At 43.4% G+C, this 25,919-nt stretch overlaps 1 protein-coding gene across 1 annotated transcript in view; it reads right to left on the bottom strand.

Annotated features, from left to right (window-relative positions):
* TNN (tenascin N) overlaps positions 1-25,919 on the bottom strand; it is a 52,225-nt gene that overhangs the window by 10,550 nt on the left and 15,756 nt on the right. Inside the window, exons 6-14 of the mRNA XM_030875413.2 lie at positions 23,640-23,903; positions 20,007-20,270; positions 12,143-12,406; positions 8,505-8,768; positions 6,509-6,772; positions 5,028-5,291; positions 2,514-2,644; positions 971-1,103; positions 368-519 (exon numbers count right to left, since the gene is read on the bottom strand). Of these exons, the coding sequence (XP_030731273.1) occupies positions 368-519; positions 971-1,103; positions 2,514-2,644; positions 5,028-5,291; positions 6,509-6,772; positions 8,505-8,768; positions 12,143-12,406; positions 20,007-20,270; positions 23,640-23,903 (2,000 nt within the window). The remainder of the gene's footprint in view (positions 1-367; positions 520-970; positions 1,104-2,513; positions 2,645-5,027; positions 5,292-6,508; positions 6,773-8,504; positions 8,769-12,142; positions 12,407-20,006; positions 20,271-23,639; positions 23,904-25,919) is intronic.

Consider the following 25,919-nt stretch of genomic DNA (forward strand, 5'->3'; position numbering starts at 1 on the left):
CTTCTCCTCTTGGGCTTCAATTTACCTATAAAATATGAACAATAATCTCTCTCACTTACTCTATAGCTTATGTGTGAGGGTCATGTTTATGCGAGTGCTTTGCACAGAGTAAAATGTAGGTTAACACACATGTAAAGGGCATTAGTAGACAGTGATAAACCCACAAGCCTTCCCAATCATCAGCCTTAGTTTACAAAGCCTGCTCTATCCCAGGAGTGAAGTACTTCGGGCTCTATTCTTCCAGTCGGGTGGGATCTCTTTAAAAACGGCAGCAAGACACCAAAGCTCCTCCCTCCCACGTATGAAGAAGAAACAGAGCTTCCTGGCCTGAGAAACAAGACACTGCCCAGGGCTCCGTGTGACTCACGATCCAGCCGCCTCCATCCGTGTCCATGTCACAGTATACCTGCAGGGGCCGACTGGCATCCCCGCGCAGGTAGACGGTGTAGAGACCACTGGCGACGTTGCTATTCTGCTGAACTTGACTGCAGTCCGAAGGGTGTGGAAAACGGGCACCAACTGGGAGCCAAGCAGAGGGACAGTGTCGTTAGGAGAAGGGCGAGGGAGGAGGGGAGCGGGGCTTGTCCCCTATTTTAACATTATATTTAGAAATTATTTTGGAACCTCCTACTACTTTGCTTCTTCCAACTCTTCACTCACATCTTTTTTTTCTCACTCATTCTGCTCTCATGAAACCCTCCAAATGTATTAGAAATAAGGTCAAGTTCACATCATTTCCTCCTCCTCCGACCCAACTCCCCTCTCACCAAATAACGCTATTTCACTCCCCTCCTTCATCTCTCTACCATGGGATGGATTTCTTTTTAACTCATGACCTCACTTCCATTTCCCCCTGTCTAGAGAAATCCAGAATCCGGTAGCCACTTGCTCTTCCTTGGACACCTCTTCTGGCCTCTCCAATGCTTGTCCTCCACTGCATTCTTATGCAGAGTGCACGAGCTCACATTACCTGTGGAAAGGGTGGTGGATGCGCTCCTGCTCCGGCGATCACCCTTAAAGGCAACCAAGGAGACAGGGAGGGTGACACCCTGCTCAAGGCCTTGCAACTCAAACCTCTGGTCCCCTCTTCCAAGCTGCACCTCCTACCAAACAAAGGAGACAGTAGACATTCATTTATCACCCCCAGCACCCTAGGTGTCAAGAGCATTCCCTGGTGCTAATGACAGAAGCTACCTGGGAGGGTAGAGTTTTGTCTCTTTGAGGGCTCATTGGCAACCCAGAATCCAAGTAGGTTCTAGCTGCTTCACTGAAGGGCTGTGCCGTGGAGATTCAGCAGTTCTGGGAGCTCTAGCTGGAAACCAGCACCTGGCACTGCCACTGGGAGAGCACCCACTAGGTGTTCTGGCGACCTCTGCCCCCCAAATACATGCTGGGGCATCAACCTCAGCCACCACTGGAAGCAACAGGCTGGCAACACCAGGCTGAGAAGTTAATGGGGAAGGTGAAGCAGGCTATGGTTATCGGTGAGGCAGGGAGATAGTTGGTTTTTCAATAACCTTTCTTCTGAAACTGTCTTACTTGCTCTATAAACATAGGGTGAACTTTCCCGGCAGGACTGTCATAAGCATTAACTGAGATAATGAATAAATCAAGGGGCCCTTCCTTTTCTCCTTCCTCCCTTCTTTTTTCCTTGTGAAGGAGAGAGAATAATAACTTCCCACTTGGACAAGTTACGAAAATGTGCTGGCCTTCAGATTCCAGACGGGAGGTATAATTCTTGAAGTAAGGGTTAATCAATTCATTCAATAAATATTTATCGAACACCAACCAAGTGCTAAGTTCCAAGCACTTTAGATACAAGGATAGTCAAAACAGACAAAAATTCCCTGTCCTCATGGTGTTAACATTTATTGGGGAAGACAGACATTAAACCAAATAACATGGAGCAGATTGTGTGGCCAGCAGATATGTGACGGTCAGCTAGGAAGGAGGAGGCACAAAGGTTAGTCCTATAAAATGAGACCACACGGGACTTCCCTGGTGGCGCAGTGGTTAAGAATCCGCCTGCCAACGCGGGTTTGAGCTCTGGTCCACGAAGATCCCACATGCCGCGGGAGCAACTAAGCCCATGAGCCACAACTACTGAGCCTGCGCTCTAGAGCCCGCGAGCCTCAACTACTGAAGACCGCGCACCAAGAGCCCGTGCTCTACAACAAGAGAAGACACCGCAATGAGAAGCCCGTGCACTGCAACAAAGAGTAGCCCCCGCTCGCCACAACTAGAGAAAGCCCGAGCGCAGCAACAAAGACCCAACGCAGCCAAAAATAAACAAATAAATAAATTTATTTTTTAAAAAATGAGACCACACATAAATTGTTCACAGATGACCAAGTTTAGCATTGTCCCTTGCACATAGGTGGTGATCAATAAGGATCAATGCGTTCATCAGCAGGTTGCCATGGGGCCACCTATCAAGCTGGCTGGCCCAAGTGAGTTGCTTCATAGGGAGGCTGGGCAGGGGCAGAAGAGAAAAGACAAGGAGCATCCAGTACCTTGACAGTGCCATCTGGGAATTGGTAGGTCAGAATATAGCCATCGATCTGAGCAGAGGGGGGTGTCCAGGTCAATACCCCACCAGACTGTGTTACAGCAGACGGATGAAGGTTTTGGGGAGGGTCAATGTCTGTATATAAAACACCAAGTAATTATTATTACTAAGGTAATGAGAAAAGGTAATTTTTGAGGTGTTGGCTTATGTTTTCTCCCTATATATTCTCCCATTTTTCTTCCTCCCATCAGGCAGGTAGCAGGCTCCATTCTTTCTTGCCACAAGGCCTTTAGGATCCGTGTTTCTAAAAGTATAAACCCACTGAGGACAAGAGGATTAAGGAACAGGGAGTTGGGTGAGTCCCAGAGGGAGTGAACCTGGGTTCCCACCTCCCCAGCAGATCTCCAGAGAGCAGTGGGTATGAGCAATCTCAATCAGCAGACAGATTCCCTGAGATCGCCGGGCTCCCAAAGTGGCAAGGAAGGATGAGGGAAGGCAGATCTGGAAGGTCCCTGCACACAGAGGCACTCAGCAAACAGCTACCCAGAAGGATGACCGAAATACTGGATGGGACTCCCTGGCCTTGGAAAACCACCCAAGACCTTACATACAGCCCTGGGGAAGGAGCCTGACACTAAGTTTCCTGAGATTTCCAACTAACCAGCAGAATGGGAGCTTATGATGGAAATTAAGTTGGTATAGAAATATAAAGTTTGGGGAATTCCCTGGCAGTTCAGTGGTTAGAACTCCATGCTTCCACAGAAGGGGTCCCAGGTTTGATCCCCGGTCAGGGAACTAAGATCCCACAAGCCCCATGGTGGCATAGCCAAAAATAAAAAAATAAACTAAATAAATAAAGTTCTATGCCTTATATAACTAAGTATGCAGTCTAAGATGCATACCCTGTACAGAATGGGGAAGCGGGGAAGGTGCTTGTATAAAGGAGGAGAGAAAGGAGAAAAGGGTAGTAGAGATGTAGGAAAACCTTCTTCTGGCTCCTATGCACTTTCCCACTCAAACACCAGAGGGAAAGTGTGGGTGTGTGCGCACTGTAGACCAGGAAAACTAAATCTCAGCAAAAATTCTAGTCAACACCACAATAATTGGTCAGATTCTTTTAACCAAACAAGGTATGAATGGAAATTTCCATTTTGAAAAATCATTATCATAGGAGGTGATTTTAATTTAGAACTTTCCAAAAAAGATGTCTCCAAGCTATTTTCTACCCAGTAGCATTTCAGCTGAGAACTGGATTGCAGTAGTTTAATAGAAATCAGGCAGCTATCGCTTTGAATTAGGATATTTTGACAAATTTTGAGCTTCTGTAACATCAGCTTAGTGTGACTTTCTAAAACATAATATCTGGTATGGATTCTCTTCCATCCATCACACGGAAAAACTGAATTTCCTGCTTTCAAAATCAAAGCAAAACCTTAACTATTTAAATATCTCAAGTTGGCTTCTGCCACCTCTTTGACTGCCCACCCATCCCTGGGTTATGAACTTCAGATGTCGTCTTAGTTATTTCCACATTTCTGCAAAGTAGAAAGAGGAAATATTTTTGTCTTTAAAAATGGGGAAAGTGAAGCAAAGAGAAGATGAAGAAGGAAGAGTGGAAGGAAGGAATAAAGGAAAGAAGAAGAGACAGGAAGACAGAGAGAGAGGGGAAGGAGGAATGGAGGGAAGGGGAAGGGAGAAGGAAGGAGGAAGGTGCTGGTTGCCTTGGGAGAGAGGCACTGGATGTCAGCACTGGGATGTGGACAAGAGTTTTTCTTTCTACATATCTTTGTTTAGTTTGAAAAATTTTACTGTCAGCATGTATTACTTTTTTGATTAAAAACTTCTGTTCATTGCAACTAACAAAAATAATAAAGGAATCAAGGCACCTCTAATGCCAGTGGCCACGCATGGCGTACTCGGCCACACAGGGGACGGCCCAGGCCTTGCCCAGACTGTCTAAAGAGGCCCACGGATGTCAGGGTGGGCTCAGTGATCCCGTCAGGTCCCTCTGAGGCCTGATCGTGGTGATGCTTGGCGACACCAGGGGCCTCATCACGCACAGAAAAGACAAGCAGTCCAGGCCCCATTGGTCGCCTACTGTAGTAAGGGGATGAAGATGCTCCACCACTGCCCCCAGTCTGGAGATGGAAGCAGAAGAGGCTCCTTGCCTCCCTCCTCCCTAAACGGAGGCCCAGCCAGGTTCTCATAGCCAGGGCAGAGAGTCTGGGAGCTGGGCTGGGTGAGGCAGGGTAGGAAGGGAGGCTACCTTTTGCACATCCATCTTGAAGAGTTACACAGTCTTACTTTCACAGCACTTCCTCTACACTCTTTCATCTTCATCTGAACTGTCCTGTCAACATACATTACCTTAAAAAGGTGAAAAGGGAAGCACTTTGAAGAATGCCCACAGGTGAAAAACTGTGTTCCCTGCTCCCCTCCCCAGCCGATGTGGAGGAAGACTGTTTCCTGATAGGAGTGAAGAGTTTGATGCCCCCCCCACCGTCGTCCCTGACAGTACCTGTCGGGGCCGTGGTGTTGGCCTTCCTGCTCTCCCGGTCCCCCTTCTGGGCCCACACGTGCACCGTGTACTCCACGCCCGGCCTCAGGCCCGTCAGGACGGCGCTGCTCTGCTCCTTCCCCACCGGGACCTCTCCGGAGTCTCCTTCAGCAGAGGTGTAGCTCACCAGGTACCTGTCAATCACGGCGTGCACCGGGTCCCAGGAGATGGTGGCCCTGTTCTCTGTCACCTGGTCGGTCACCAGGTTTTTGGGGCTGTCAATGTCTGAAAGGAAAAATGCTGATCAGTATGCACTATTTATAGGCCCCAGAGTGCGGAAGCTCACAGCCATTTTTCTTGGGGTGACACCCTTTCATGTTTTGTGGTTTTTCCATCTTGCATGCTCTAACTGCATCATGGACATATGTCTTCTCTCCCCAGGAAGACTTTGACTCCTCAAAGAGAAGGCACAGTAGACCAAAGTCTAAGCATCTATACTCTTACCTCTACCAAGAGTTTAGCAAAACAAATTTCTTTTTTCGTTTAATAAGCATATGTCAAAACACCCACTAGATGTAAGGCATGGGACCAGGCAGGGTGCAGGGTCCAGTTCAAGAAGACATGGTCTCTGCTCACAAGCAGCTAATATTGATAATTTTGTTTCTAGCATCATGTCAACGAAGACCTCCCATTTCCTACAAGAAGATTCTACTAGCCAGGTGCAAAGGTAAGCTCCCAGAGGAAGAGGGCTGTATTCTACTCCCTCGGGGTTCCCACTGCCTAGTAAGGAAAAGGGCCCATGGAAAATGCTCCATATGTGTTGTTAAACAAATCAGCAAAATTAAAATCGAGTTTTAATATCCTTTAGCATATATAGATTCACTTGTAATGATGGTTTGCTGGCTAAATCATGGTACAGAAATATGATCGTACATCTCTTTCACAATAAAATGAGAATATAACCTAGAAATTATACCTGAAAAAAACGCAATATTGTAAATCAACTATACTTCGATTAAGAAAAAGAGCATAACATAGAAATTACTCTTATCCTCCAAACTAGAATTATCATATGATTCATTTACAGTAAAGTAAACCACATACAACTACTCACTCTGGTGGATGTAAAGTCTACTTTTTTGAAGTTGAATTTTGAACATATTATGATTAATATTAATGACATTTCAATTCATTCCCTGTTTCCAATCACAAACTCAATAGGAGACCCTCAATACTGAACAAAAGATTCACACATTCAGAGGAACAGTGGCTGGACATACCATGCAGTCATGGCAGACTTGTAGCTTGGAGACTGCCAGGTGGACCTGACTTGTAAAGTTAAAGGGAAATAAGAGATGGCTTGTAGTCTATGATGAAGGAACACCATCATGCTCTTCAATAAATCATCAACTCTGCCAGTGTGAGTTCAGGAAAACAAAACATGACCAGCTGTAGGCCTAACAGGACAGGGCTTATGTTCCCGAAGAAAGATGCTCCATTACCTGTCGGGGTCGTGGCGTTGGCCTTCCTGCTCTCCCGGTCCCCCTTCTGGGCCCACACGTGCACCGTGTACTCTACACCCGGCCTCAGGCCCGTCAGGACGGCGCTGCTCTGTTCCTTCCCCACCGGGACCTCCCCGGAGTCTCCTTCAGCAGAGGTGTAGCGCACCAGGTACCTGTCGATGATGGCCTGCACCGGGTCCCAGGAGACGGTGGCCGTGTTCTCTGTCACCTGGTCGGTCACCAGGTTTTGGGGGCTGTCAACGTCTGAAAGGAAAAGTGCACTATTAATAAGCACCAAGGAGTGAGACGATGTTTCTTGGGTGAGGTAGCCTCCGTTCTAACGGTTTTCCCATCTCCTTTGTGGATTTTCAGTTGCTTCATGGACGTAGATCTCACCACAGCTGGACTCTTGGATCCTCAAGGAGGCAGCACAGGACAGCAGAATGAGCACTAGGTCAGAGTCACAGGAGCTACAATCCAGTCCCAGCCCGAGAGGCAGAGTGGAGGAGCAGGTGGAGCCTTGGGCTGGAGCCAGGGAACTAGGCCCAGCTCTGCCATCAGCCAGCGGTGGCCCTGGACAACTCTGCTGCCTCTGGCTGGGTCTCCACTCCTCATTTGTAAAATGTGGGTCTTGCCAAACAGATTTTAAAGTACCATAATATTCCATGAATATTCCGCAAATCTGACTCCATGAATCATCAGCTAACTTTGTGAACTGTAGAAATCATTCACTTCTCTGTATCTGAGGTTTCTCAACTGTAAAATGGGCATATTGATTCTTGCTCTACCCATCTCAACAAAGTCCTCTGAGTACCAACTAAATGAAGAATATAATTCTCATTCCTTGCTGGTAGGAATGTAAAATAGTGCCACCGCTCTGGAAACAATTTGGCAGCTCCTCAAAAAGTTAAACATAGAATTACCATATGGCCCAGGATTCCACTCCAAAGTACATAGCCAGAAGAATTGAAAACATATGGCCATACAAAAATTTGTACACAAAAACTTGTAGCGTCATTATTTATAATAGCCAAAAAGTGGAAACAACCCAAATGCTCATAAACTGACAAATGGATAAACAAAATGTATTATAACCATATAATGGAATATTATTCAGCAATAAAGTGAAATATTGACACAAGCTACAACATGGATGAACCTTGAAAATATTATGCTTAGTGAATGAAGCCAGTCACAAAAGGCCACATATTATATGAATCTATTTATATGAAATGTCCAGAATAAGGAAATCTCTAGAGATAGAAAGTAGTAGTTTCCTAAGGCTGGGGGAAGTAGGGATGGGACAGACTGCTAATGGTATGGGGTTAGCTTCTGGGGTGATGAAAATATTCTGAATTAGATAGTGGTGATGGTTGCACTACTCTGCACATACTAAAAACGACTGAATTACACACTTTAAAAGGGTAGATTTCATAGTATGTAAATTATAACTCAATAAGTCTGTTCTTAAAAAATGAGGAAACAGAGATGAAAGAACTTTACAAAGTATGAACCGTTACTGTATAAAAATGCAAGCTTAGGATCCTCAGAACAGAGCACACAGTACTCAAAGAGGATTTATCCATTAAGACAGCAATAACACCTCCCTGTTCCAAACAGATTACAGCAAAAGCCATTTTCCTAAAGTACTTAGCTCACAGATCCTAACATGTGGTTTCTTTTTATTTCTTCCCTTTCAAGAAGAAATATTTAATGATTGATCACAAAGGAAATATGCAATTGGAGGAACGGTCGGTGGATAAAACCAATCACCATTTACCTTCACAAGATCAAAGTGCGAGGCCAAGTATGAGCTCTTCATTATGATATAATGTGTAAAAACAGAGTGAGGGTTGGTGTGTGGTTTGACAGGAGTCTACCATCCTGCTCTTCCATAAATCATCAATTCTGCCAGTTTTAGAACAGAAAAACAAAACTTGACCTGCCATAGACAGTATGACAGGGCTTACATTTTCAAAGAACAATGTTCCATTACCTGTTGGAGCCTTGGTGTCGGCCTTCCTGCTCTCCCGGTCCCCCTTCTGGGCCCACACGTGCACCGTGTACTCCACGCCCGGCCTCAGGCCCGTCAGGACGGCGCTGCTCTGCTCCTTCCCCACCGGAACCTCCCCGGAGTCTCCTTCAGCAGAGGTGTAGCGCACCAGGTACCTGTCGATGATGGCCTGCACCGGGTCCCAGGAGACGGTGGCCGTGTTCTCTGTCACCTGGTCGGTCACCAGGTTTTGGGGGCTGTCGATTTCTTTGTAAAAAGGAAAGGCTGAATTTTAGAGCCAAGCGGGGACATCCCACCTCCTCCTCATCATTCACGTTATCTTTATTAACAATACAATTCCATTGAAAACATTTTCCAGGGAAACAAGCCACTGGATATTAAAACAGGAAGGAATTAGATCTTCTCCAAATGTATCAACATGGAAATTTTCTGTCCTTCTAGTTCCCACGTGATAAAAATCTCCTGAGCAACAAGATAAGCCACCCAAATGGAGACTGAAACAACCTCTTTTGTTATCTCCATGGTATCTAGCTATTTTGTTTCACAGAATTTGAGAGCTGAGAAGTTACATCTTTCAAGCTCTTCTCTTGTATAAAAGGGGAGGAGAAGGGAGACCCAGTGAAATGAAAAGACTCCGAGATCCAACTGTTTTCTTGTGTTAAAACCTAGACGAGTTTCCTCTGAATTTTGAGCCCTCCCACCTTCTCAAGGCCTTTGTTCCCTTTCACCTACCCTCTTACCTGCAACATCAATCTCTCCTCCTCTACCATTATTCCCAGACAAACAAGCTCTAGATCTCTCATCCCCCTGCTCAACTGACAAGCTTCTCAGGAGAACCGTCTGCATATCTCAGTTTCACTCCTCTCCTCCCATTCACTCCTCAGCTCAGTGAAGCTTGGCATTTTCTACAGCACAGCACTACAACTGCTAGTCTAGGTCACCAACAACTCCATGTTGCCAAATCCTATGGACACTTGCCATCCTCGCGTTGCTCGACCTTTGAGCAGCATTTGTCAGAGCTGAGCCACTCCCTCTGCCTTGAAACACTCTCGGCTCTTGACTTTCATGACTACACACTCCCCTGGGTTTCTCCTAACCCCTAACTCCTCCTCTTCAGTCTCCTTCATCAGCAGCCTGAAAATGTCGGGGTGCCCAAGGTTTCCTCTCTTCCTCTCTCCCTACAGGTGATCTCACCCATGTCCACAGCTTTCAATCCCAGCCAGATGCTCACAGCTCCCCAGTATGTATCAACTCTGAGTCCTTGACTTGTATCTACAACAGCATATCCACCACATTGCCTAGCATGTATTAGACACTCAATAAATATTTGTTGAATCAATAAATAAGTCACTCAATTAACCAAGGAATCTCATGAGTATCTCAAGCTCAAATATCTAAACGTCTTAACGTTCCTCCTCAAACCTATTTATCGCTCAGAAAATGATGCCCCAATCATCCATGTTACTCAAGTCAGAAACACAGGTCATACTTGGTCCCTCACTTTCTTCCTGTCCCACACCTCATCCATCAACAAATACTGTCATTTATGCCTCCCAAATATGTGCCCAGATATCTCCTTTTCTCATCCCTACTGCCATCACACTTGTCCAAGTCATCACCACCTCTCCCCCGACTTTACTAAACTTCCCCCTTCTACCCTTATCATCTCTTCCATTTATTCTCCTCTGGCGTGAATAACTGTTTAACAATGAATATCGCATCATGCCACTCTTCTTCTAATAAGTGTAGCACGCTCCCTCTTTGAAGCACCGTGTGGTCTTGTATGATCTGACCCTTCTTCCTTCCCCCATCGTCTCATGCCACTCTCTCTCCCATCCTCAATGCTCCAGCAACACCAGCCTCCTTTCAGTTCTTCAACCATCTCATGCTGTTCCAGCTCAGGACCATCACACATATTCTTCCCAAAATGGCTAGTTTTCCCCAATACACATTCTCCCCTTCCTCTGCAAGCACACTGCCCAACAGATCTCTCTGCAACGATGGGAATAGTCCATAATCTGCACTGGCCAATACAGTAGCAATTAGTCACATGTGGCTACTGACTATTGGAAATGTGGCTAGTATCACTGAGGGAATAATTTTTAAATTTCTGTTAATTAATTAAAATTTAGAGCTTCCCTGGTGGCGCAGTGGTTGAGAGTCCACCTGCCGATGCAGGGGACACGGGTTCGTGCCCCAGTCCGGGAAGATCCCACATGCCGCGGAGCGGCTGGCCCCGTGGGCCATGACCGCTGAGCCTGCGCGTCTGGAGCCTGTGCTCCGCAATGGGAGAGGCCACAACAGTGAGAGGCCCACATACCGCAAAAAAAAAAAAAAAAAAAAAATTAAAGAGCCACATGTAGCTAGTGGCCACTGTTTTGGGTGGGATAGTAGAACAGAATTGTAAGCTGGGCACACAGCCCTCCAGCTAAAGACTTCATTTCCCAGCCCCCCTTGTACTGAGGTCTGGCACTGTGTCTTGGATCTGGCCGGTGGAATGTGAGAAGTGATGTGTGCAGTGCAGTCATGCTCTTCCCTTTCCATTACCCTTTCCACTGGCTGGAGTGAGGATAGGTGATGACCATGTAGATGCAGGCAACTCCCTGGGAATGGCTGAGCAACAATACGGAAGGAGCATAGGTCTCCTGTACCATGGAACTACCCTATCAGCCTTGGTCCCTTACACTCTGACCATTCCACAAGAGAGAAGTAAACTTCTTTCTTATTTAAGCCACGGTTATTTGGGTGTTTCTGTCAATGTGTATCTTAACTATTGCTCCCCCATTCCATCCTTGCCCTGTTATTCTCTACACCTACACCATGTTTATCTTGTTCATAGAACTTATTATAATTTATACTTATAAATGTGTTTGCTTGTTGATTGTCTTTCCCACTGGACTTCAAGAGAGTAGGAAACGTATTTATTTTGTTCACTGCTGTAGCCGAGGCCTGGCACTTATAAATATTCATTAAAATTTAGCTACATGGGGCTTCCCTGGTGGCACAGTGGTTGAGAGTCCGCCTGCCGATGCAGGGCACACGGGTTCGTGCCCCGGTCCGGGAAGATCCCACATGCCGTGGAGCGCCTGGGCCCGTGAGCCATGGCCGCTGAGCCTGCGCATCCAGAGCCTGTGCTCCGCGACGGGAGAGGCCACAACAGTGAGAGGCCCGTGTACCGCAAAAAAAATGATAATAATAATTTAGCTACATGTTGAAATGAACACAGAGCTCCAGCTGCCAAGGGTAACACTTGTTCCTTTAAGCACCATATATTAAGTAAAAAATAAAACAACTTGCCACAAAAAAGTACTTTAACCCAGTGTTTTTAAGAATTTTATATTGGCTTTACCTAATTCCCTATGATTTCCTATAACTGATTAAAAACACAGGCTTTGGAAAACACTTTTAAGACATTCATGGAACTGCTCAGTACTGAGCCCATAACTGTGCTTTGTTCTTTCTTTAGGTGAACAGAGTTTTTTTTACAGCAAACTCTCCTAAAATAGTCTACAGTCCTTGAGGTCTGTAGACTAAAGCAAAAGCAGCAGTGCCGTAATTCAACAGTAGTAGATCAGCCCACAGTAAACACCCTACTTTGCTTTTCTCTTCTCTCCTGTTACCTGTCAGGGCCGTGGTGTCGGCCTTCCTGCTCTCCCGGTCCCCCTTCTGGGCCCACACGTGCACCGTGTACTCCACACCCGGCCTCAGGCCTGTCAGGACAGCGCTGCTCTGCTCCTTCCCCACCAGGACCTCCCCGGAGTCTCCTTCAGCAGAGGTGTAGCGCACCAGGTACCTGTCAATCACAGCCTGCACTGGGTCCCAGGAGACGGTGGCCGTGTTCTCTGTCACCTGGTCGGTCACCAGGTTTTTGGGGCTGTCAATGTCTGAAAGGAAAATGAGGATCAATAAACACTATTACTAGAGTGAGACCTTGTGGCCATGCTGTTTGGGCTGGGGCAGCTTCCTCTTCTTAGAATCTTCCTATCTCACATGTCAGTTTTCAGTTGTTTCGTGGGTGTAGATCTCTTTCTACATCTGGACTTGTGGGTTTTCAAGGCGGCAGAACAGGACAGCAGAATGAACAGTAGGACCAGAGTCAGAAGAGCTGTGGCCCTGGACAACTCCGCTGCCTCTGGCTGGGCTTCAGTTTCTTGATCTGTAAATCTGGACTTCAGGTTGGATGGACTCCAAGATTCCTTCGAGAACTAATGTTCCATGCATGCATCTCATTTCAAACATTACTAACTTGTTTTGTGAACTTGGGCAAGGCACTTCACTTCTCCACATTCGTAACATTGAGCTGTTAATAGTTATTGTACATATCTCTCTGAGTAGTTCTGAAAACCAAGACAAAAAATGTCATGTAGAAAGGGGCCTTGAGGGCTTCCCTGGTGGTGCAGTGGTTAAGAATCCGCCTGCCAATGCAGGGAACACGGGTTCGAGCCCTGGTCCGGGAAGATCCCACATGCCGTGGAGCAAGTAAGCCTGGGCACCACAACTACTGAGCCCGCATGCCACAACTACTGAAGCCTGTGTGCCTAGAGCCCGTGCTCTGCTACAAGAGAAGCCACCGCAATGAGAAGCCTGCGCACCGCAACGAAGAGTAGCCCCCACTCTCTGCAACTAGAGAAAGCCCGTGCACAGCAATGAAGGCCCAATGCAGCCAAAGATAAATAAATAAACAAATAAATAAGAAGAAAGGGGCCTTGAAAATATTAAAGTATCACAGTGCTTATAGGAAAAAAAGGCAGGCAGAAATAATATTAGTGTGTACCCTGTAGAGATGGGTATTATGTGAGTTAATAACATGCCCCTTATGACAGCTCCTGGCACAGAGTGGATGCCCAATGACCATATGCTATTTTAGATGATATCAGTTTGTTGATATTTTATGAATGTACAGGATTATGTTCCTCCATACTACACACAGGGAAGGTGTTAGAATATGTATTCACCAAGAAAATAATAGCGTTTCTTTGTTCCACATACAGGCATACCTCATTTTACTGTGCTTCTCTTTATTATGCATCAAAGACATTGCACTTTTTACAAATTGAGAGTTTGTGGCAACCCTGTATCCAGCAAGTCTACTGGCACCATTCTGCATGTGCCAATAGCATTTGCTCACTTTGTGTCTCTGTGTCACATTTTGGTAATTCCCATAATATTTCAAACTTTTTCATTATTATTTTATTTTTTATGGTAATCTGTGATCAGTGATCTTTGATGTTACTACAATTTACTGAAGGCTTACATGATGATTAATATTTTTTAGCAATAAAATATTTTTAAACTAAGCTTTTTTAGACATAACACTATGGCACACTTAATAGATACAGTGCAATGTAAACGCAACTTTTATATGTACTGGGAAACAAAAAATTCATGTGACTTTTTGTACTGTGATGTTCACTTTATTGTGTTCGTCTGGAAGCGAACTCACGACATCTCTGAGGTATGCCTATAGTTCACTGCAAAAGCCATTACCCTAAGGTCCTATCACATATATGCAACAGTATGTTCAAGTGGGACTATTCTTATCTTGGTTTAGGCTGTGACCCCCAAGAAAATTGGTATTTACTTTCCAACCTGAGAGCCCACAGCCAAGGCAGGACCAACAGTTTTGTGACCTTTGATTGACCAACCAACTCCAGACTACGAAAGAGGCTGGAGAGTACAAACAGGTGGGACTTAAAAGAGTGGATTTCTTTGGAGAGAGTTATACCGTGAGTCCCATGGGTGAGAGCCAAGCCTCGAATAAGCAGTTGCAATGGGATCCCTTACAGAGCTGCTTATATATACTCCAGAGCAAAAGTTCTCAACCAGGGGTGATCAGCAATGTCTGAAGATATTTTTGGTTCTCTCAGTTCAGTGTGGAATGGGGAGGCTCATGGCATCAAATGGGTAGAGGTCAGGGATGCAGCTAAACATCCTACAATGCACAAGACAGACCCCTGCAACAAAGAATTATCAACAGTGCCAAGGTTGAGAAACCCTGCCCAAAGCTTGGGGAACACCGTGGGCTGGTGTCTGACATGTGCCTAAAATATCTGAGAGGTGAGAAAACAGCTGGTTGTGCTGCTGCAGAGCAACAAGAGGCTGCAGCATTGCAACAGACCCATACATCTGGCTGCATGGACAAAGGATGCGTGTGTGTTCCCCATGGACCAGATGTGGGCTGAAGAAAGGAAAGCCCACCTGGGACTGTTTTAGAAGCTGTCCAAGAGGATCACCCAGAGGGGTGAGGTGGGCTCACCTCACGCCTCACCAGAGAAGGGCACTGGAGGGCACCCCCAGATGTATGGGCAGAGGGGAGTAGGAGACCAGTAGGAGACATGCATGTATCTACAGAATCACTACAGTGAAAGAGGACAGATGAGGTGTCTCTGAAGAACACAAGGAAGTGTTCCATGAAGGAAAAGTTAGTTTTAACCCTTGTTAGGCCCCATGACAGACCCAAGCCAGCTGTGACTATTACTGTCAAGCAAGATCCCTCATCTCTCCTCCTCCCGACACTCCTTACCTCCCACGTACCAAACATAAATGGGTCAGGAACTCGAGTTAGCACTCTGGAAGGACAGTGCTTAAAGAATAGACTGGAAATACAAGAGAAGCCGAGCACGCCCCCTTCAACGGCAGGCAGTTAGCCCACAAATGGCCCAAGCTGATGGAGAGGAGCAGGTTTAAAGTTACATAAAGTATGTACAAGTACATGGATGTAGACGTCTTAATTACTAAAATGATACATATTGGATGCTAAAAGTGACTAGACATTTGCTTAGTTTGAGCTAATAAAACGTTATAATTTCTGCATAAAACGCTCATCCAAAGAGCAGAAACAAAAATAAGCACCACAGAAAGGCTTTATTTATTTATTTAACATCTTTATTGGAGTACAATTGCTTTACAATGGTGTGTTAGTTTCTGCTGTGTAACAAATTGAATCAGCCATCCATATACATATATCCCCATATCTCCTCCCTCTTGCATCTCCCTCCCACCCTCCCTTTCCCATCCCTCTAGGTGGACACAAAGCACCGAGCTGATCTCCCTGTGCTATGCGGCTGCTTCCCACTAGCTATCTATTTTACATTTGGTAGTGTATATATGTCAATGCTACTCTCTCACTTCGTCCCAGTTTACCCTTCCTTCTCCCCGTGTCCTCAAGTCCATTCTCTACATCTGCGCCTTTATTCCTGTCCTGGCCCAAGGTTCTTCAGAACCTTTTTTTTTTTTTTTTGTAGATTCCATATATATGTGTTAGCATATGGTATTTGTTTTTCTCTTTCTGACTTACTTCATTCTGTATGACAGTCTCTAGGTCCATCCACCTCACTACAAATAACTCAATTTCATTTCTTTTTATGGTTGAGTAATATTCCATTGTATATATGTGCCACATCTTCTTTATCCATTCATCTGTCAATGGACACTTAGGTTGCTTCCATGTCCTGGCTATTGTAAATAGAGCTGCAATGAACACTATGGTACATGATTCTTTTTGAATCATGGTTTTCTCAGGGTATATGCCTAGTAGTGGGATTGCTAGGTCATATGGTAGTTCTATTTTTAGTTTTTTAAGGAACCTCTATACTGTTCTCCATAGTGGCTGTATCAATTTACGTTCCCACAAACTGTGCAAGAAGGTTCCCTTTTCTCCACACCCTCACCAGCATTTATTGTTTGTAGATTTTTGATGATGGCCATTCTGACCAGTGTGAGATGATACCTCATTGTACTGTTAATTTGCATTTCTCTAATGATTAGTGATGTTCAGCATCTTTTCATCTGTTTATTGGCAATCTGTATATCTTCTCTGGAGAAATGTCTGTTTAGGTCTTCTGCCCACTTTTGGATTGGGTTGTTTGTTTTTTTGATTTGAGCTGCATGAGCTGCTTGTATATTTTAGATATTAATCCTTTGTCCATTGCTTCGTTTGCAAATATTTTCTTCCATTCTGAGGGTTGTCTTTTCGTCTTATGGTGTCCTTTGCTGTGCAAAAGCTTTTAAGTTTCATTAGGTCCCATTTGTTTTTGTTTTTATTTCCATTTCTCTAGGAGGTGGGTCAAAAAGGATCTTGCTGTGATTTATGTCATAGAGTGTTCTGCCTATGTTTTCCTCTAGAGTTTTACAGTGTCTGGACTTACATTTAGGTCTTTAATCCATTTTGAGGGTTTTTTTGTGTATGGTGTTGGGGAATGTTCTAATTTCATTCCTTTCCATGTACCTGTCCAGTTTGCCCAGCACCACTTATTGAAGAGACTGTCTTTTCTCCATTGTATATTCTTGCCTCCTTTATCAAAGATAAGGTGACCATATGTGCATGGGTTTTTCTCTGGGCTTTCTATCCTGTTCCATTGATATATATTTCTGTTTTTGTGCCAGTACCATACTGTCTTGATTACTGTGGCTTTGTAGTATACTCTGAAGTCAGGGAGCCTGATTCCTCCAGCTCCGTTTTTCTTTCTCAAGATTGCTTTGGCTATTCAGGGTCTTTAGTATTTCCATATATATTTTGAAATTTTTTGTTCTAGTTCTGTGAAAAATGTCATTGGTAGTTTGATAGGGATTGCACTGAATCTGTAGACTGCTTTGGGTAGTATAATCATTTTCACATTGTTTATTCTTCCAATCCAAGATCATAGTATATCTCTCCATCTGTCTGTACCATCTTTAATTTCTTTCATCAGTGTCTTACAGTTTCCTGCATACAGCTCTTTTGTCTCCTTAGGTAGGTTTATTCCTAGGTATTTTATTCTTCTTGTTGCAATAGTAAATGGGAGTGTTTCCTTAATTTCTCTTTCAGATTTTTCACCATTGAAAAATGATGAATGTGTATAGGACTGCAAGAGATTTCTGTGCATTAATTTTGTATCCTGCTACTTTACCAAACTCATTGATTAGCTCCAGTAGTTTTCTGGTAGCCTCTTTAGGATTCTTTATGTATAGTATCATGTCATCTTCAAACACTGACAGCTTTACTTCTTCTTTTCTGATTTGGATTCCATTTATTTCTTTTTCTTCTATGATTGCTGTGGCTAAAACTTCCAAAACTATGTTGAATACTAGTGGTGAGAGTGCACAACCTTGTCTTGTTCATGATCTTAGAGGAAATGGTTTCAGTTTTTCACCATTGAAATGATGTTGGCTGTGGGTTTGTCATACTTGGCCTTTATTATGTTGAGGTAAGTTCCCTCTATGCCTACTTTCTGGAGGGTTTTTATCATAAATGGGTGTTGAATTTTGTCGAAAGCTTTTTCCGCATCTATTGAGATGATCATATGGTTTTTCTCCTTCAATTTGCTAATACGGTTTATCACGTTGATTGATTTGCATATATTGAAGAAACCTTGCATTCCTGGGATAAACCCCACTTGATCATGGTGTATGATCCTTTTAATGTGCTGTTGGATTCTGTTGCTAGTATTCTATTGAGGATTTTTGCATCTATGTTCATCAGTGACATTGGCCTGTAGTTTTCTTTCTTTGTGACATCTTTGTCTGGTTTTGGTATCAGGGTGGTGGTGGCCTCATAGAATGAGTTTGGGAGTGTTTCTCCCTCTGCTATATCTTGGAAAAGTTTGAGAAGGATAAGTGTTAGCTCTTCTCTAAATATTTGATAGAATTTACCTGTGAAGCCATCGGGTCCTGGGTTTTTGTTTGTTGGAAGATTTTTAATCACAGTCTCAATTTCAGTGCTTGTGATTGGTCTGTTTATATTTTCTATTTCTTCCTGGTTCAGTCTTGGAAGGTTGTGCTTTTCTAAGAATTTGTCCATTTCTTCCAGGTTGTCCATTTTAGCAAGCCTTAGGTGCTTGTAATAAGCTCTCATGATCCTTTGTATTTCTGCAGTGTCAGTTGTTACTTCTCCTTTTTCATTTCTAATTTTATTGATTTGAGTCTTCTCCCTTTTTGTCTTGACAAGTCTGGCTAATGATTTATCAATTTTGTTTATCTTCTCAAAGAACCAGCTTTTAGTTTTATTGATCTTTGCTATTGTTTCCTTCATTTCTTTTTTTTTCCAATCTGATCTTTATGATTTCTTTCCTTCTACTAACTTTGGGGTTTTTTCTTCTTCTTTTTCTAATTGCTTTAGGTGTAAGGTTAGATTGCTTATTTGAGATGTTTCTTTTTTCTTGAGGTAGGACTGTATTGCTACAAACTTCCCTCTTAGAACTGCTTTTGCTGCATCCTATAGGTTTTGGGTCATCGTGTTTTCATTGTCATTTGTTTCTAGGTATTTTTTGATTTCCTCTTTGATTTCTTCAGTGATCGCTTGGTTATTAAGTAGTGTATTGTGTAGCCTCCATGTGTTTGTATTTTTTACAGATTTTTTCCTGTAATTGATATCTAGTCTCATAGTGTTGTGGTCGGAAAAGATACTTGATACGATTTCAATTTTCTTAAATTTACCAAGGCTTGATTTGTGACCCAAGATATGATCTATCCTGGAGAATGTTCCATGAGTACTTGAGAAGAAAGTGTATTCTGTTGTTTTTGGATGGAATGTCCTGTAAATATCAATTAAGTCCATCTTGTTTAATGTATCATTTAAAGCTTGTGTTTCCTTATTTATTTTCATTTTGGATGATCTGTTTATTGGTGAAAGTGGGATGTTAAAGTCCCCTACTGATTGTGTTACTGTCGATTTCCCCTTTTATGGCTGTTAGCATTTGCCTTATGTATTGAGGTGCTCCTATGTTGGGTGCATAAATATTTACAATTGTTATATCATCTTCTTGGATTGATCCCTTGATCATTATGTAGTGTCCTTCTTTGTCTCTTGGAATAGTCTTTATTTTAAAGTCTATTTTGTCTGATATGAGAATTGCTACTCCAGCTTTCTCTTGATTTCCATTTGCATGGAATATCTTTTTCCATCCCCTCACTTTCAGTCTGTATGTGTCCCTAGGTCTGAAGTGGGTCTCTTGTAGACAGCATATATACGGATCTTGTTTTTGTATCCATTCAGCCCAACTGTGTCTTTTGGTTGTTGCATTTAATCCATTTACATTTAAGGTAGTTATCGATATGTATGTTCCTATTACCATTTTCTTAATTGTTTTGGGTTTGTTATTGTAGGTCTTTCATAGAAAGGTTTTAAACCAGTGAGGAGTGAAGCAAATTTGGTTTTGGATCAACCATCCCTCAGCATGATAGTTACTTGTGCTTTCTTCATATTTATTCTTTATGAAGGGGAAGCCTTTAGGCATTAAAAACAAAGCAGGTGCACAGGCAGAGAACAAATGACAATGAGCAATAATGTCAATGTTTAAAGAGCAAGCTTTGGTCTTTAACCAAATAGAACAAGCTATGCATTCTAAGAGAAGCCATTCTATTTAAGAAAGGGGTACACAATTTACTATGCAAGGATACCAGCCTAATCATCCTTGAGCCTCCCTTTCAGCCAAGGTCAGAGAAGGAAAACCAACCTAGATGGACATCAGCTTAGCAGTGACACAGGGATGATGCATGTTCCATTACCTGTCAGGGCCTTGGTGTCGGCCTCCCTGCTCTCCTGGTCCCCCTTCTGGGCCCACACGTGTACTGTGTACTCCACGCCCGGCCTCAGGCCAGTCAGGACGGTGCTGCTCTTCTCCTTCCCCACCGGAACCTCCCCGGAGTCTCCGTCAGCAGATGTGTAGCGCACCAGATACCTGTCAATCACGGCCTGCACTGGGTCCCAGGAGATGGTGGCCGTGTTCTCTGTCACCCCATCGGTCACCAGGTTTTGCGGGCTGTCAATTTCTTTAAGAGAGATGAAGGAGTGTATCATTTGCCAACTCTGTAATTCGTGAAAGGCCAGCACACAAACAACCAAAATGATGACCTCAACAAATTTCAGAGTCTGTTATATGCCAATGGCTTGGATAACTTTAGGGTTTAATTAAGCAAGTGGTCTGAAATTTCCAAGAATGAGCTATTTGCATTCAGACGAAGCCAATATTCAGTCTCAACTGTATAAATTTTTTCCACAAGTTGCCTTTGGATAAAAAGAATTCATTTTCATATACAAATTTCTCCTTTACCCTGGGTTTACAGAATATACTCCTTTCGTTCCTGGCTCCTTGTACCTGAAAGCAATTATATTTCAATAAATCTGTGCATCCGCTCTAATATTTTCCTTTGGAAGAAAAATAGCCCAGAAGTAGGACCTGTCAGTTCTTTCCATATAAAACATTATGTCTGAGGCCAGAGAAATGGGAGACTTTTAAAGTGAAGGTATTTGAGGTCTAGGCTGATAAAAATAATCCTACTTGTAGGGATTTTCTGTCTGGGTTTCTAGGCAGTTAAACTGGGTTGAAACGTGGGCTACACTATTTCCTGGTTGCTAACTTTTGACAAACTATATAGCTTAAGTCTTGGTCTCCTCATCTCTACAAAGAAGGAACTATCAGTACCTACTTCTGGGTTATGGTGAATAGTACATGAGACATTGCACAGTAAGTGCTGAAATATGAGCTCTTTTTTATTACTAATGTCACTTGAGGTATGAAACATCACTTTCTCCTCAAAAATATAAACTCTTAAAAAGTCAAAAAAACAGGGAATTGGGTGCAATGATTAGCATGCCCTTATGATCATGTTTCAAAAACCACCTCCTTGAAAAACTGAGCTTTCTGTGATAGCAGCTGCATTTCAAACCTGTGCACCATCACTTGCCAGCTCGGCCAGGCCAGGTCAGTGGGATACACAGCCAAGGGAGGCCTTGCTAGAAGGAGCACAGGACACCTGACATGAAAGACACACAGACAGCTGACATGAAAGGACAAACAATTTACCCGGGGATTCTATGCTGGCTTCAACGCCCCAGCCTCATCTTTCCCTACTGCACACCCTCACAGACCTACCCACCATAAACACCACTAAAGATGACATTGTTAACATAAGTGTATATTAAGACATGACAGAAAACCAACCTGTCATATTCCCACACCTTTAGGTCTCTGCATATGCTGCTCCCACTGCTAACAGCCACACATCCTTCTAGATTCCGTTCAGGGGTCACCTATTCCTATAGGCTGCCATGACCCCTCTAAACCCCACTTTTTTTCAGGTTCCCATATTCCAGGGTTATTTGTTTGCTCTGGAACATAACTCACTGCACTTTGTCTTTTTCACTTGTCTCCTCTACCCACCGGATTGTGAATGCCATATGAGCACAAACTGTGCTTTTACCTTTGTACCCCCAGAGCCTAGCTCTGTGCCTGACACCCCCAGCAATACCACACCCCAGTGGCTCCCCGTGATCTGGGGTGCTTTCCTTGCACCATGCCCACCTGAGAAAGGGGAAGCCTCTTCTCCATTCCAACTTCCACTGTCTTAAAAAGGTTGACCCACATGCTCTTTCTTTTCATAGCACTCAAAATCCTAGTGAATGGAGGGCCGTGTGTAATATAAACCAGGAGCTGGTAATCTAGAGCTCATGGGCCAAATCTGACCCACTGCCTATTTTTATAAATCAAATTTTATTGGAACACAGTCATGCTAGTTCATTTCCATACTGTCTATGGATGTTTTCTCATTTCAATGGCAGAGTTGAGCAGTTGCAACAGAGACTTTATGGTCCCCGAAGCTGAAAATATTTACTATCTGGCCTCTTACAGAAGGTTTCCTGACCTCGACTTTAAACAAACTAGGTCTCACCATCCTTACTGTCAACTTCTCCTTCCCCTGGAGGAGACAAGGCCCATCTGGCCCCAGGAGGCTATGCAACACAAAGTGCTTCAAGGTCAAATGCAGATTAACATTTCTGTGCACTGAATGTTTGTGTCCCCCCACAAAAGTTTATATGTTGAAGCCCTAACCTCCAATTTGATGGTATTTGGAGGTGGAACCTTTGGGAGGTGATTAGGTTTAGAAGAGGTCATGAGGATGGGGGCCCCCATGATGGGATTAGTGCCTTCCTAAGAAGAAGAGGAGTCCAGAACTTCCTCTCTCCACCATGTAAGAAAGAAGGTGGCCATCTGTAAGCCAAGAAGAGAGCTCTCACCAATAAATGAACCAACTGGCACCCAGATCATGGGACTTTCCAGGCTCCAGAACTGCTGGAAATAAATTTCTGTTATTTAAACCACCCAGTCTATGGTATTTTGCTATAGCAGCCCGAACAGACTAAGACACATTTTAAGAAATAAGCATGACTATCATTTATGTAGCACTCTCTATGTCAGGCACTTACATGAATTAACTCATGTAACCCTCACACTAACCCAGTGATGTAGACATTCATATGCCCCATTTTACAGACAAGAATCTGAGGAACAGAGGCAAAGCAACTTGCCCCAAATCACTCAGCTAGTAAATGGTAGAGCTGAGATTAAAACTTGGACAGTCAAGCTTCTGAAACCATATTCCTAACCAATTATCAGCTTCTCTGAGAGTCTCTACACTAAGTGTCCAAAAAAAGGCCAATCAATAAGTGAATTGTTTTCTATGATTCCTGTCAAGTGTTTGGAACTTCAAGTGGACTCCAGGATTAGGCTTCTCTGAACTCAGGGACAGTGCCAGAGGAGGTTTTAAGCAGAAGGAATATCTGGGATACACCCCCATGCAGCCTCAGGACACCCGCAGGCCCCAGCTGAGCAGAACAACTGGATGGAGTAAGGGAGCCCTCACACTTTCTGAAAGCTTCAAGTCAGAATTGGTACATTTGGTAAATGTTGACTCAGGAGGCAAACCATTTCCATGGTCTGAAAGAGAGCTCCAGATTACATGCAACATGCCTGTACAGTCACTGCAAACTGAGATGAGCATTCAAATTCACTGTCAGCCCAATGTTTTGAGTTTTAATGTCCAAAAAATGAAAATTAGAAAGTGTTCCTCTACTCCAAGGGAGTTGCATATGGAATTCCAACCCAAATAAGTATGACCTTCTGTATCAAATAAAAAGGATGGTCTCTTTTGCTTGAGGTTAAAAAGGAAAAAATTCATAATTATGAAATTTGAAATTGCCTTTGCAACCCCCCACCCACACACCTGCAAACGAAAAAGTTGATGCTAGGTGGGCATCAGCCTCCTGATTCAAAAATCAATCTTCTCCTTGCCATGAGGAAACCTGTTTCTTTAGAGATGGGAGACAGTAAGAATGAGTGAAGACTCCCATCCTTCTGTTACCTGTGAGGGCCTTGGTGTCGGCCTTCTTGCTCTCCTGGTTGCCCCTCTCAGCCCACACGTAGACTTTGTACACCTCTCCTGGCTTCAGGCCCGTCAGGACGGTGCTGCTCTGCTCCCTGTACACAGCTGTGTCCTTCATCTCCCCGTCAGTGGAGATGTAGCGCACCACATACTTATCAATGACAGCCCGGACTGGGTTCCAGGAGACCATCGCTGTGTCTTCTGTCACTCGATCAGTGACCAAATTGGTTGGACTATCAATCTCTTCATAAAAATATATGAGAAAGAAAAAGTAGAGAAGGCATCTGGCTGGTCAAGATCACAAATGTTTCAAGATTGAGTGCATCTGGGTGACCTGGTTCCATAGTCTATGCAATGCAAGAGGCCCTCTCCATCATCTGTGACAGGTAGACAACTGGCCTCTGCTTGAACCCTAAGCTGAGAAAGGTCTTACTGATGGACTTCCATTTTATAATCAATGAGCACATTAGAGAAAACTCCTCCAAGTGTGGCCACTTAAAGTATTACTCCTTTGAGTATGTCTACCCTTGGTGGGCATATAGAATACACCTAATTCCTCTTCCTGGAGACCATCCAGCAAGTGTTCAAGAATAATTCTCATTCTCCTTCCTAATTCTCCTTTAATCAAACAGCTTCACCTCGCTAATTTATGCACTTATAAGTTAAAAAGTATTATATTATATTAATTATATTATATTATATTATAAAATAATATTATCAACTTCCAACTTATAAAAACAATTATATTATATCATATCATACTATATTATGTTATAAATTTATATTATTAACTTCCCAACTTCCAACTTAGAGTTTCTAGACCTGGCACTTATATCTAAACATGCTCTTGTCTTTTCCTTTTCGAGAAAAATTCCCAAAACTTAGCTCATTCATTCAACAATTCACTGAGCATCCATCCCATGCCATGGCCATGTAATGGCACTCAGGAATCACCAATTAACAAAATAGTCAGAAATCCCTGCTCATGCAGACTTTATATTCTAGAAGCACCAACCCAGAACAAAATGCCCTCCATGTCCCAGACACTTTACCCCCCAATAACATAGCCTCATCCCACAGTCTCAGAAAAATCCCTAAGTTTTTCATACTTGTCCCGGTTACCCCAGGGGCTCTCAACCTTTGCCAACATTGGACACCTACTAAGTACCACCACCAGAGGGTCTACTTCAGCATGTCTGAAATACGCCCTGACATCTCTATTTTAAAAACAAGTATGCAAAACTCTACAGGTTATTCTGATGTACCTCAGATGTTGAGAACCTTCACATTAAGCTACATCTCCCCCATTTTTTGCATATAATACATGCCCTGGATCCACCAATTATCCTTGTTATATTTTACCTTATGGATTCCATTTATAATTTAGTCTTTCATCCAACATGGCCACTTTCCTTTCCAGCTTCTTATCATTTGCAAACCATCTGAGTGCATCCATCAAGGTCACTAATAAAGATGCTTGCCCTGAGAACCCTACTTACAAATAGATCGGGATCCTTTTGGTTAGACACACAAAAAAGTCTCTTATTCTCAGAAACCTAAGCATTTTTCTTCTTCCCCATCTTGTTGTAGTTCTCTTGGCCAAGAGTTTTCCAGCAGAGATGTTACAACTTTACATAGCTACATTCTTTAACAACAGCTACAATGCACCTTTCTTAAGCACAGTGGCCATGTTTTATTTGTGTGCAAGGAAATGAAATACATTCCATCACCAGAGACAGTGCATATTTTATTTAACAAATCAACTGCCATTTACTGACCACATATTAAGTGCCAGGTGCTTTTCATACATTACTTAAGCAGACTTCATGGCAACAACATAAGGCATTTATCAGATTCTCCATGTACTAATTGGGGAAATTAATAATGGTTACCATTTTTAGATCACTAATTATATGCAAGACTCAGAGAGATTAGATAATCTGCCCAAGGTCACACAGATAGTAAATGGTAGTCCCTGACTCATTCTTTCTTTAAACAATCACTGAGTGCCTACTTGGAGCTGGGGACTCAGCAGTGTTATGAGTTGTGTCCTCCGCCCTTTGCAGAGGTATATCTAAGTGCTAAACCGAAGTACATCAACATGTGACCTCATTTAGAAATAGGGTCTTTCTAGAGATAATCAAGTTAAAATGAGGTCATTAGGGTGGGCCTGATCCAATATGACTGCTGTGCTTATAAAAGGGGGAAATTTGGACACAGAGACAGACACATACAAGGAAAGACAAGATGAAGACACGC

The sequence above is a fragment of the Globicephala melas genome, chromosome 1 (genome assembly GCF_963455315.2).
Source record: "Globicephala melas chromosome 1, mGloMel1.2, whole genome shotgun sequence".
NCBI classification, from domain to species: domain Eukaryota; kingdom Metazoa; phylum Chordata; class Mammalia; order Artiodactyla; family Delphinidae; genus Globicephala; species Globicephala melas.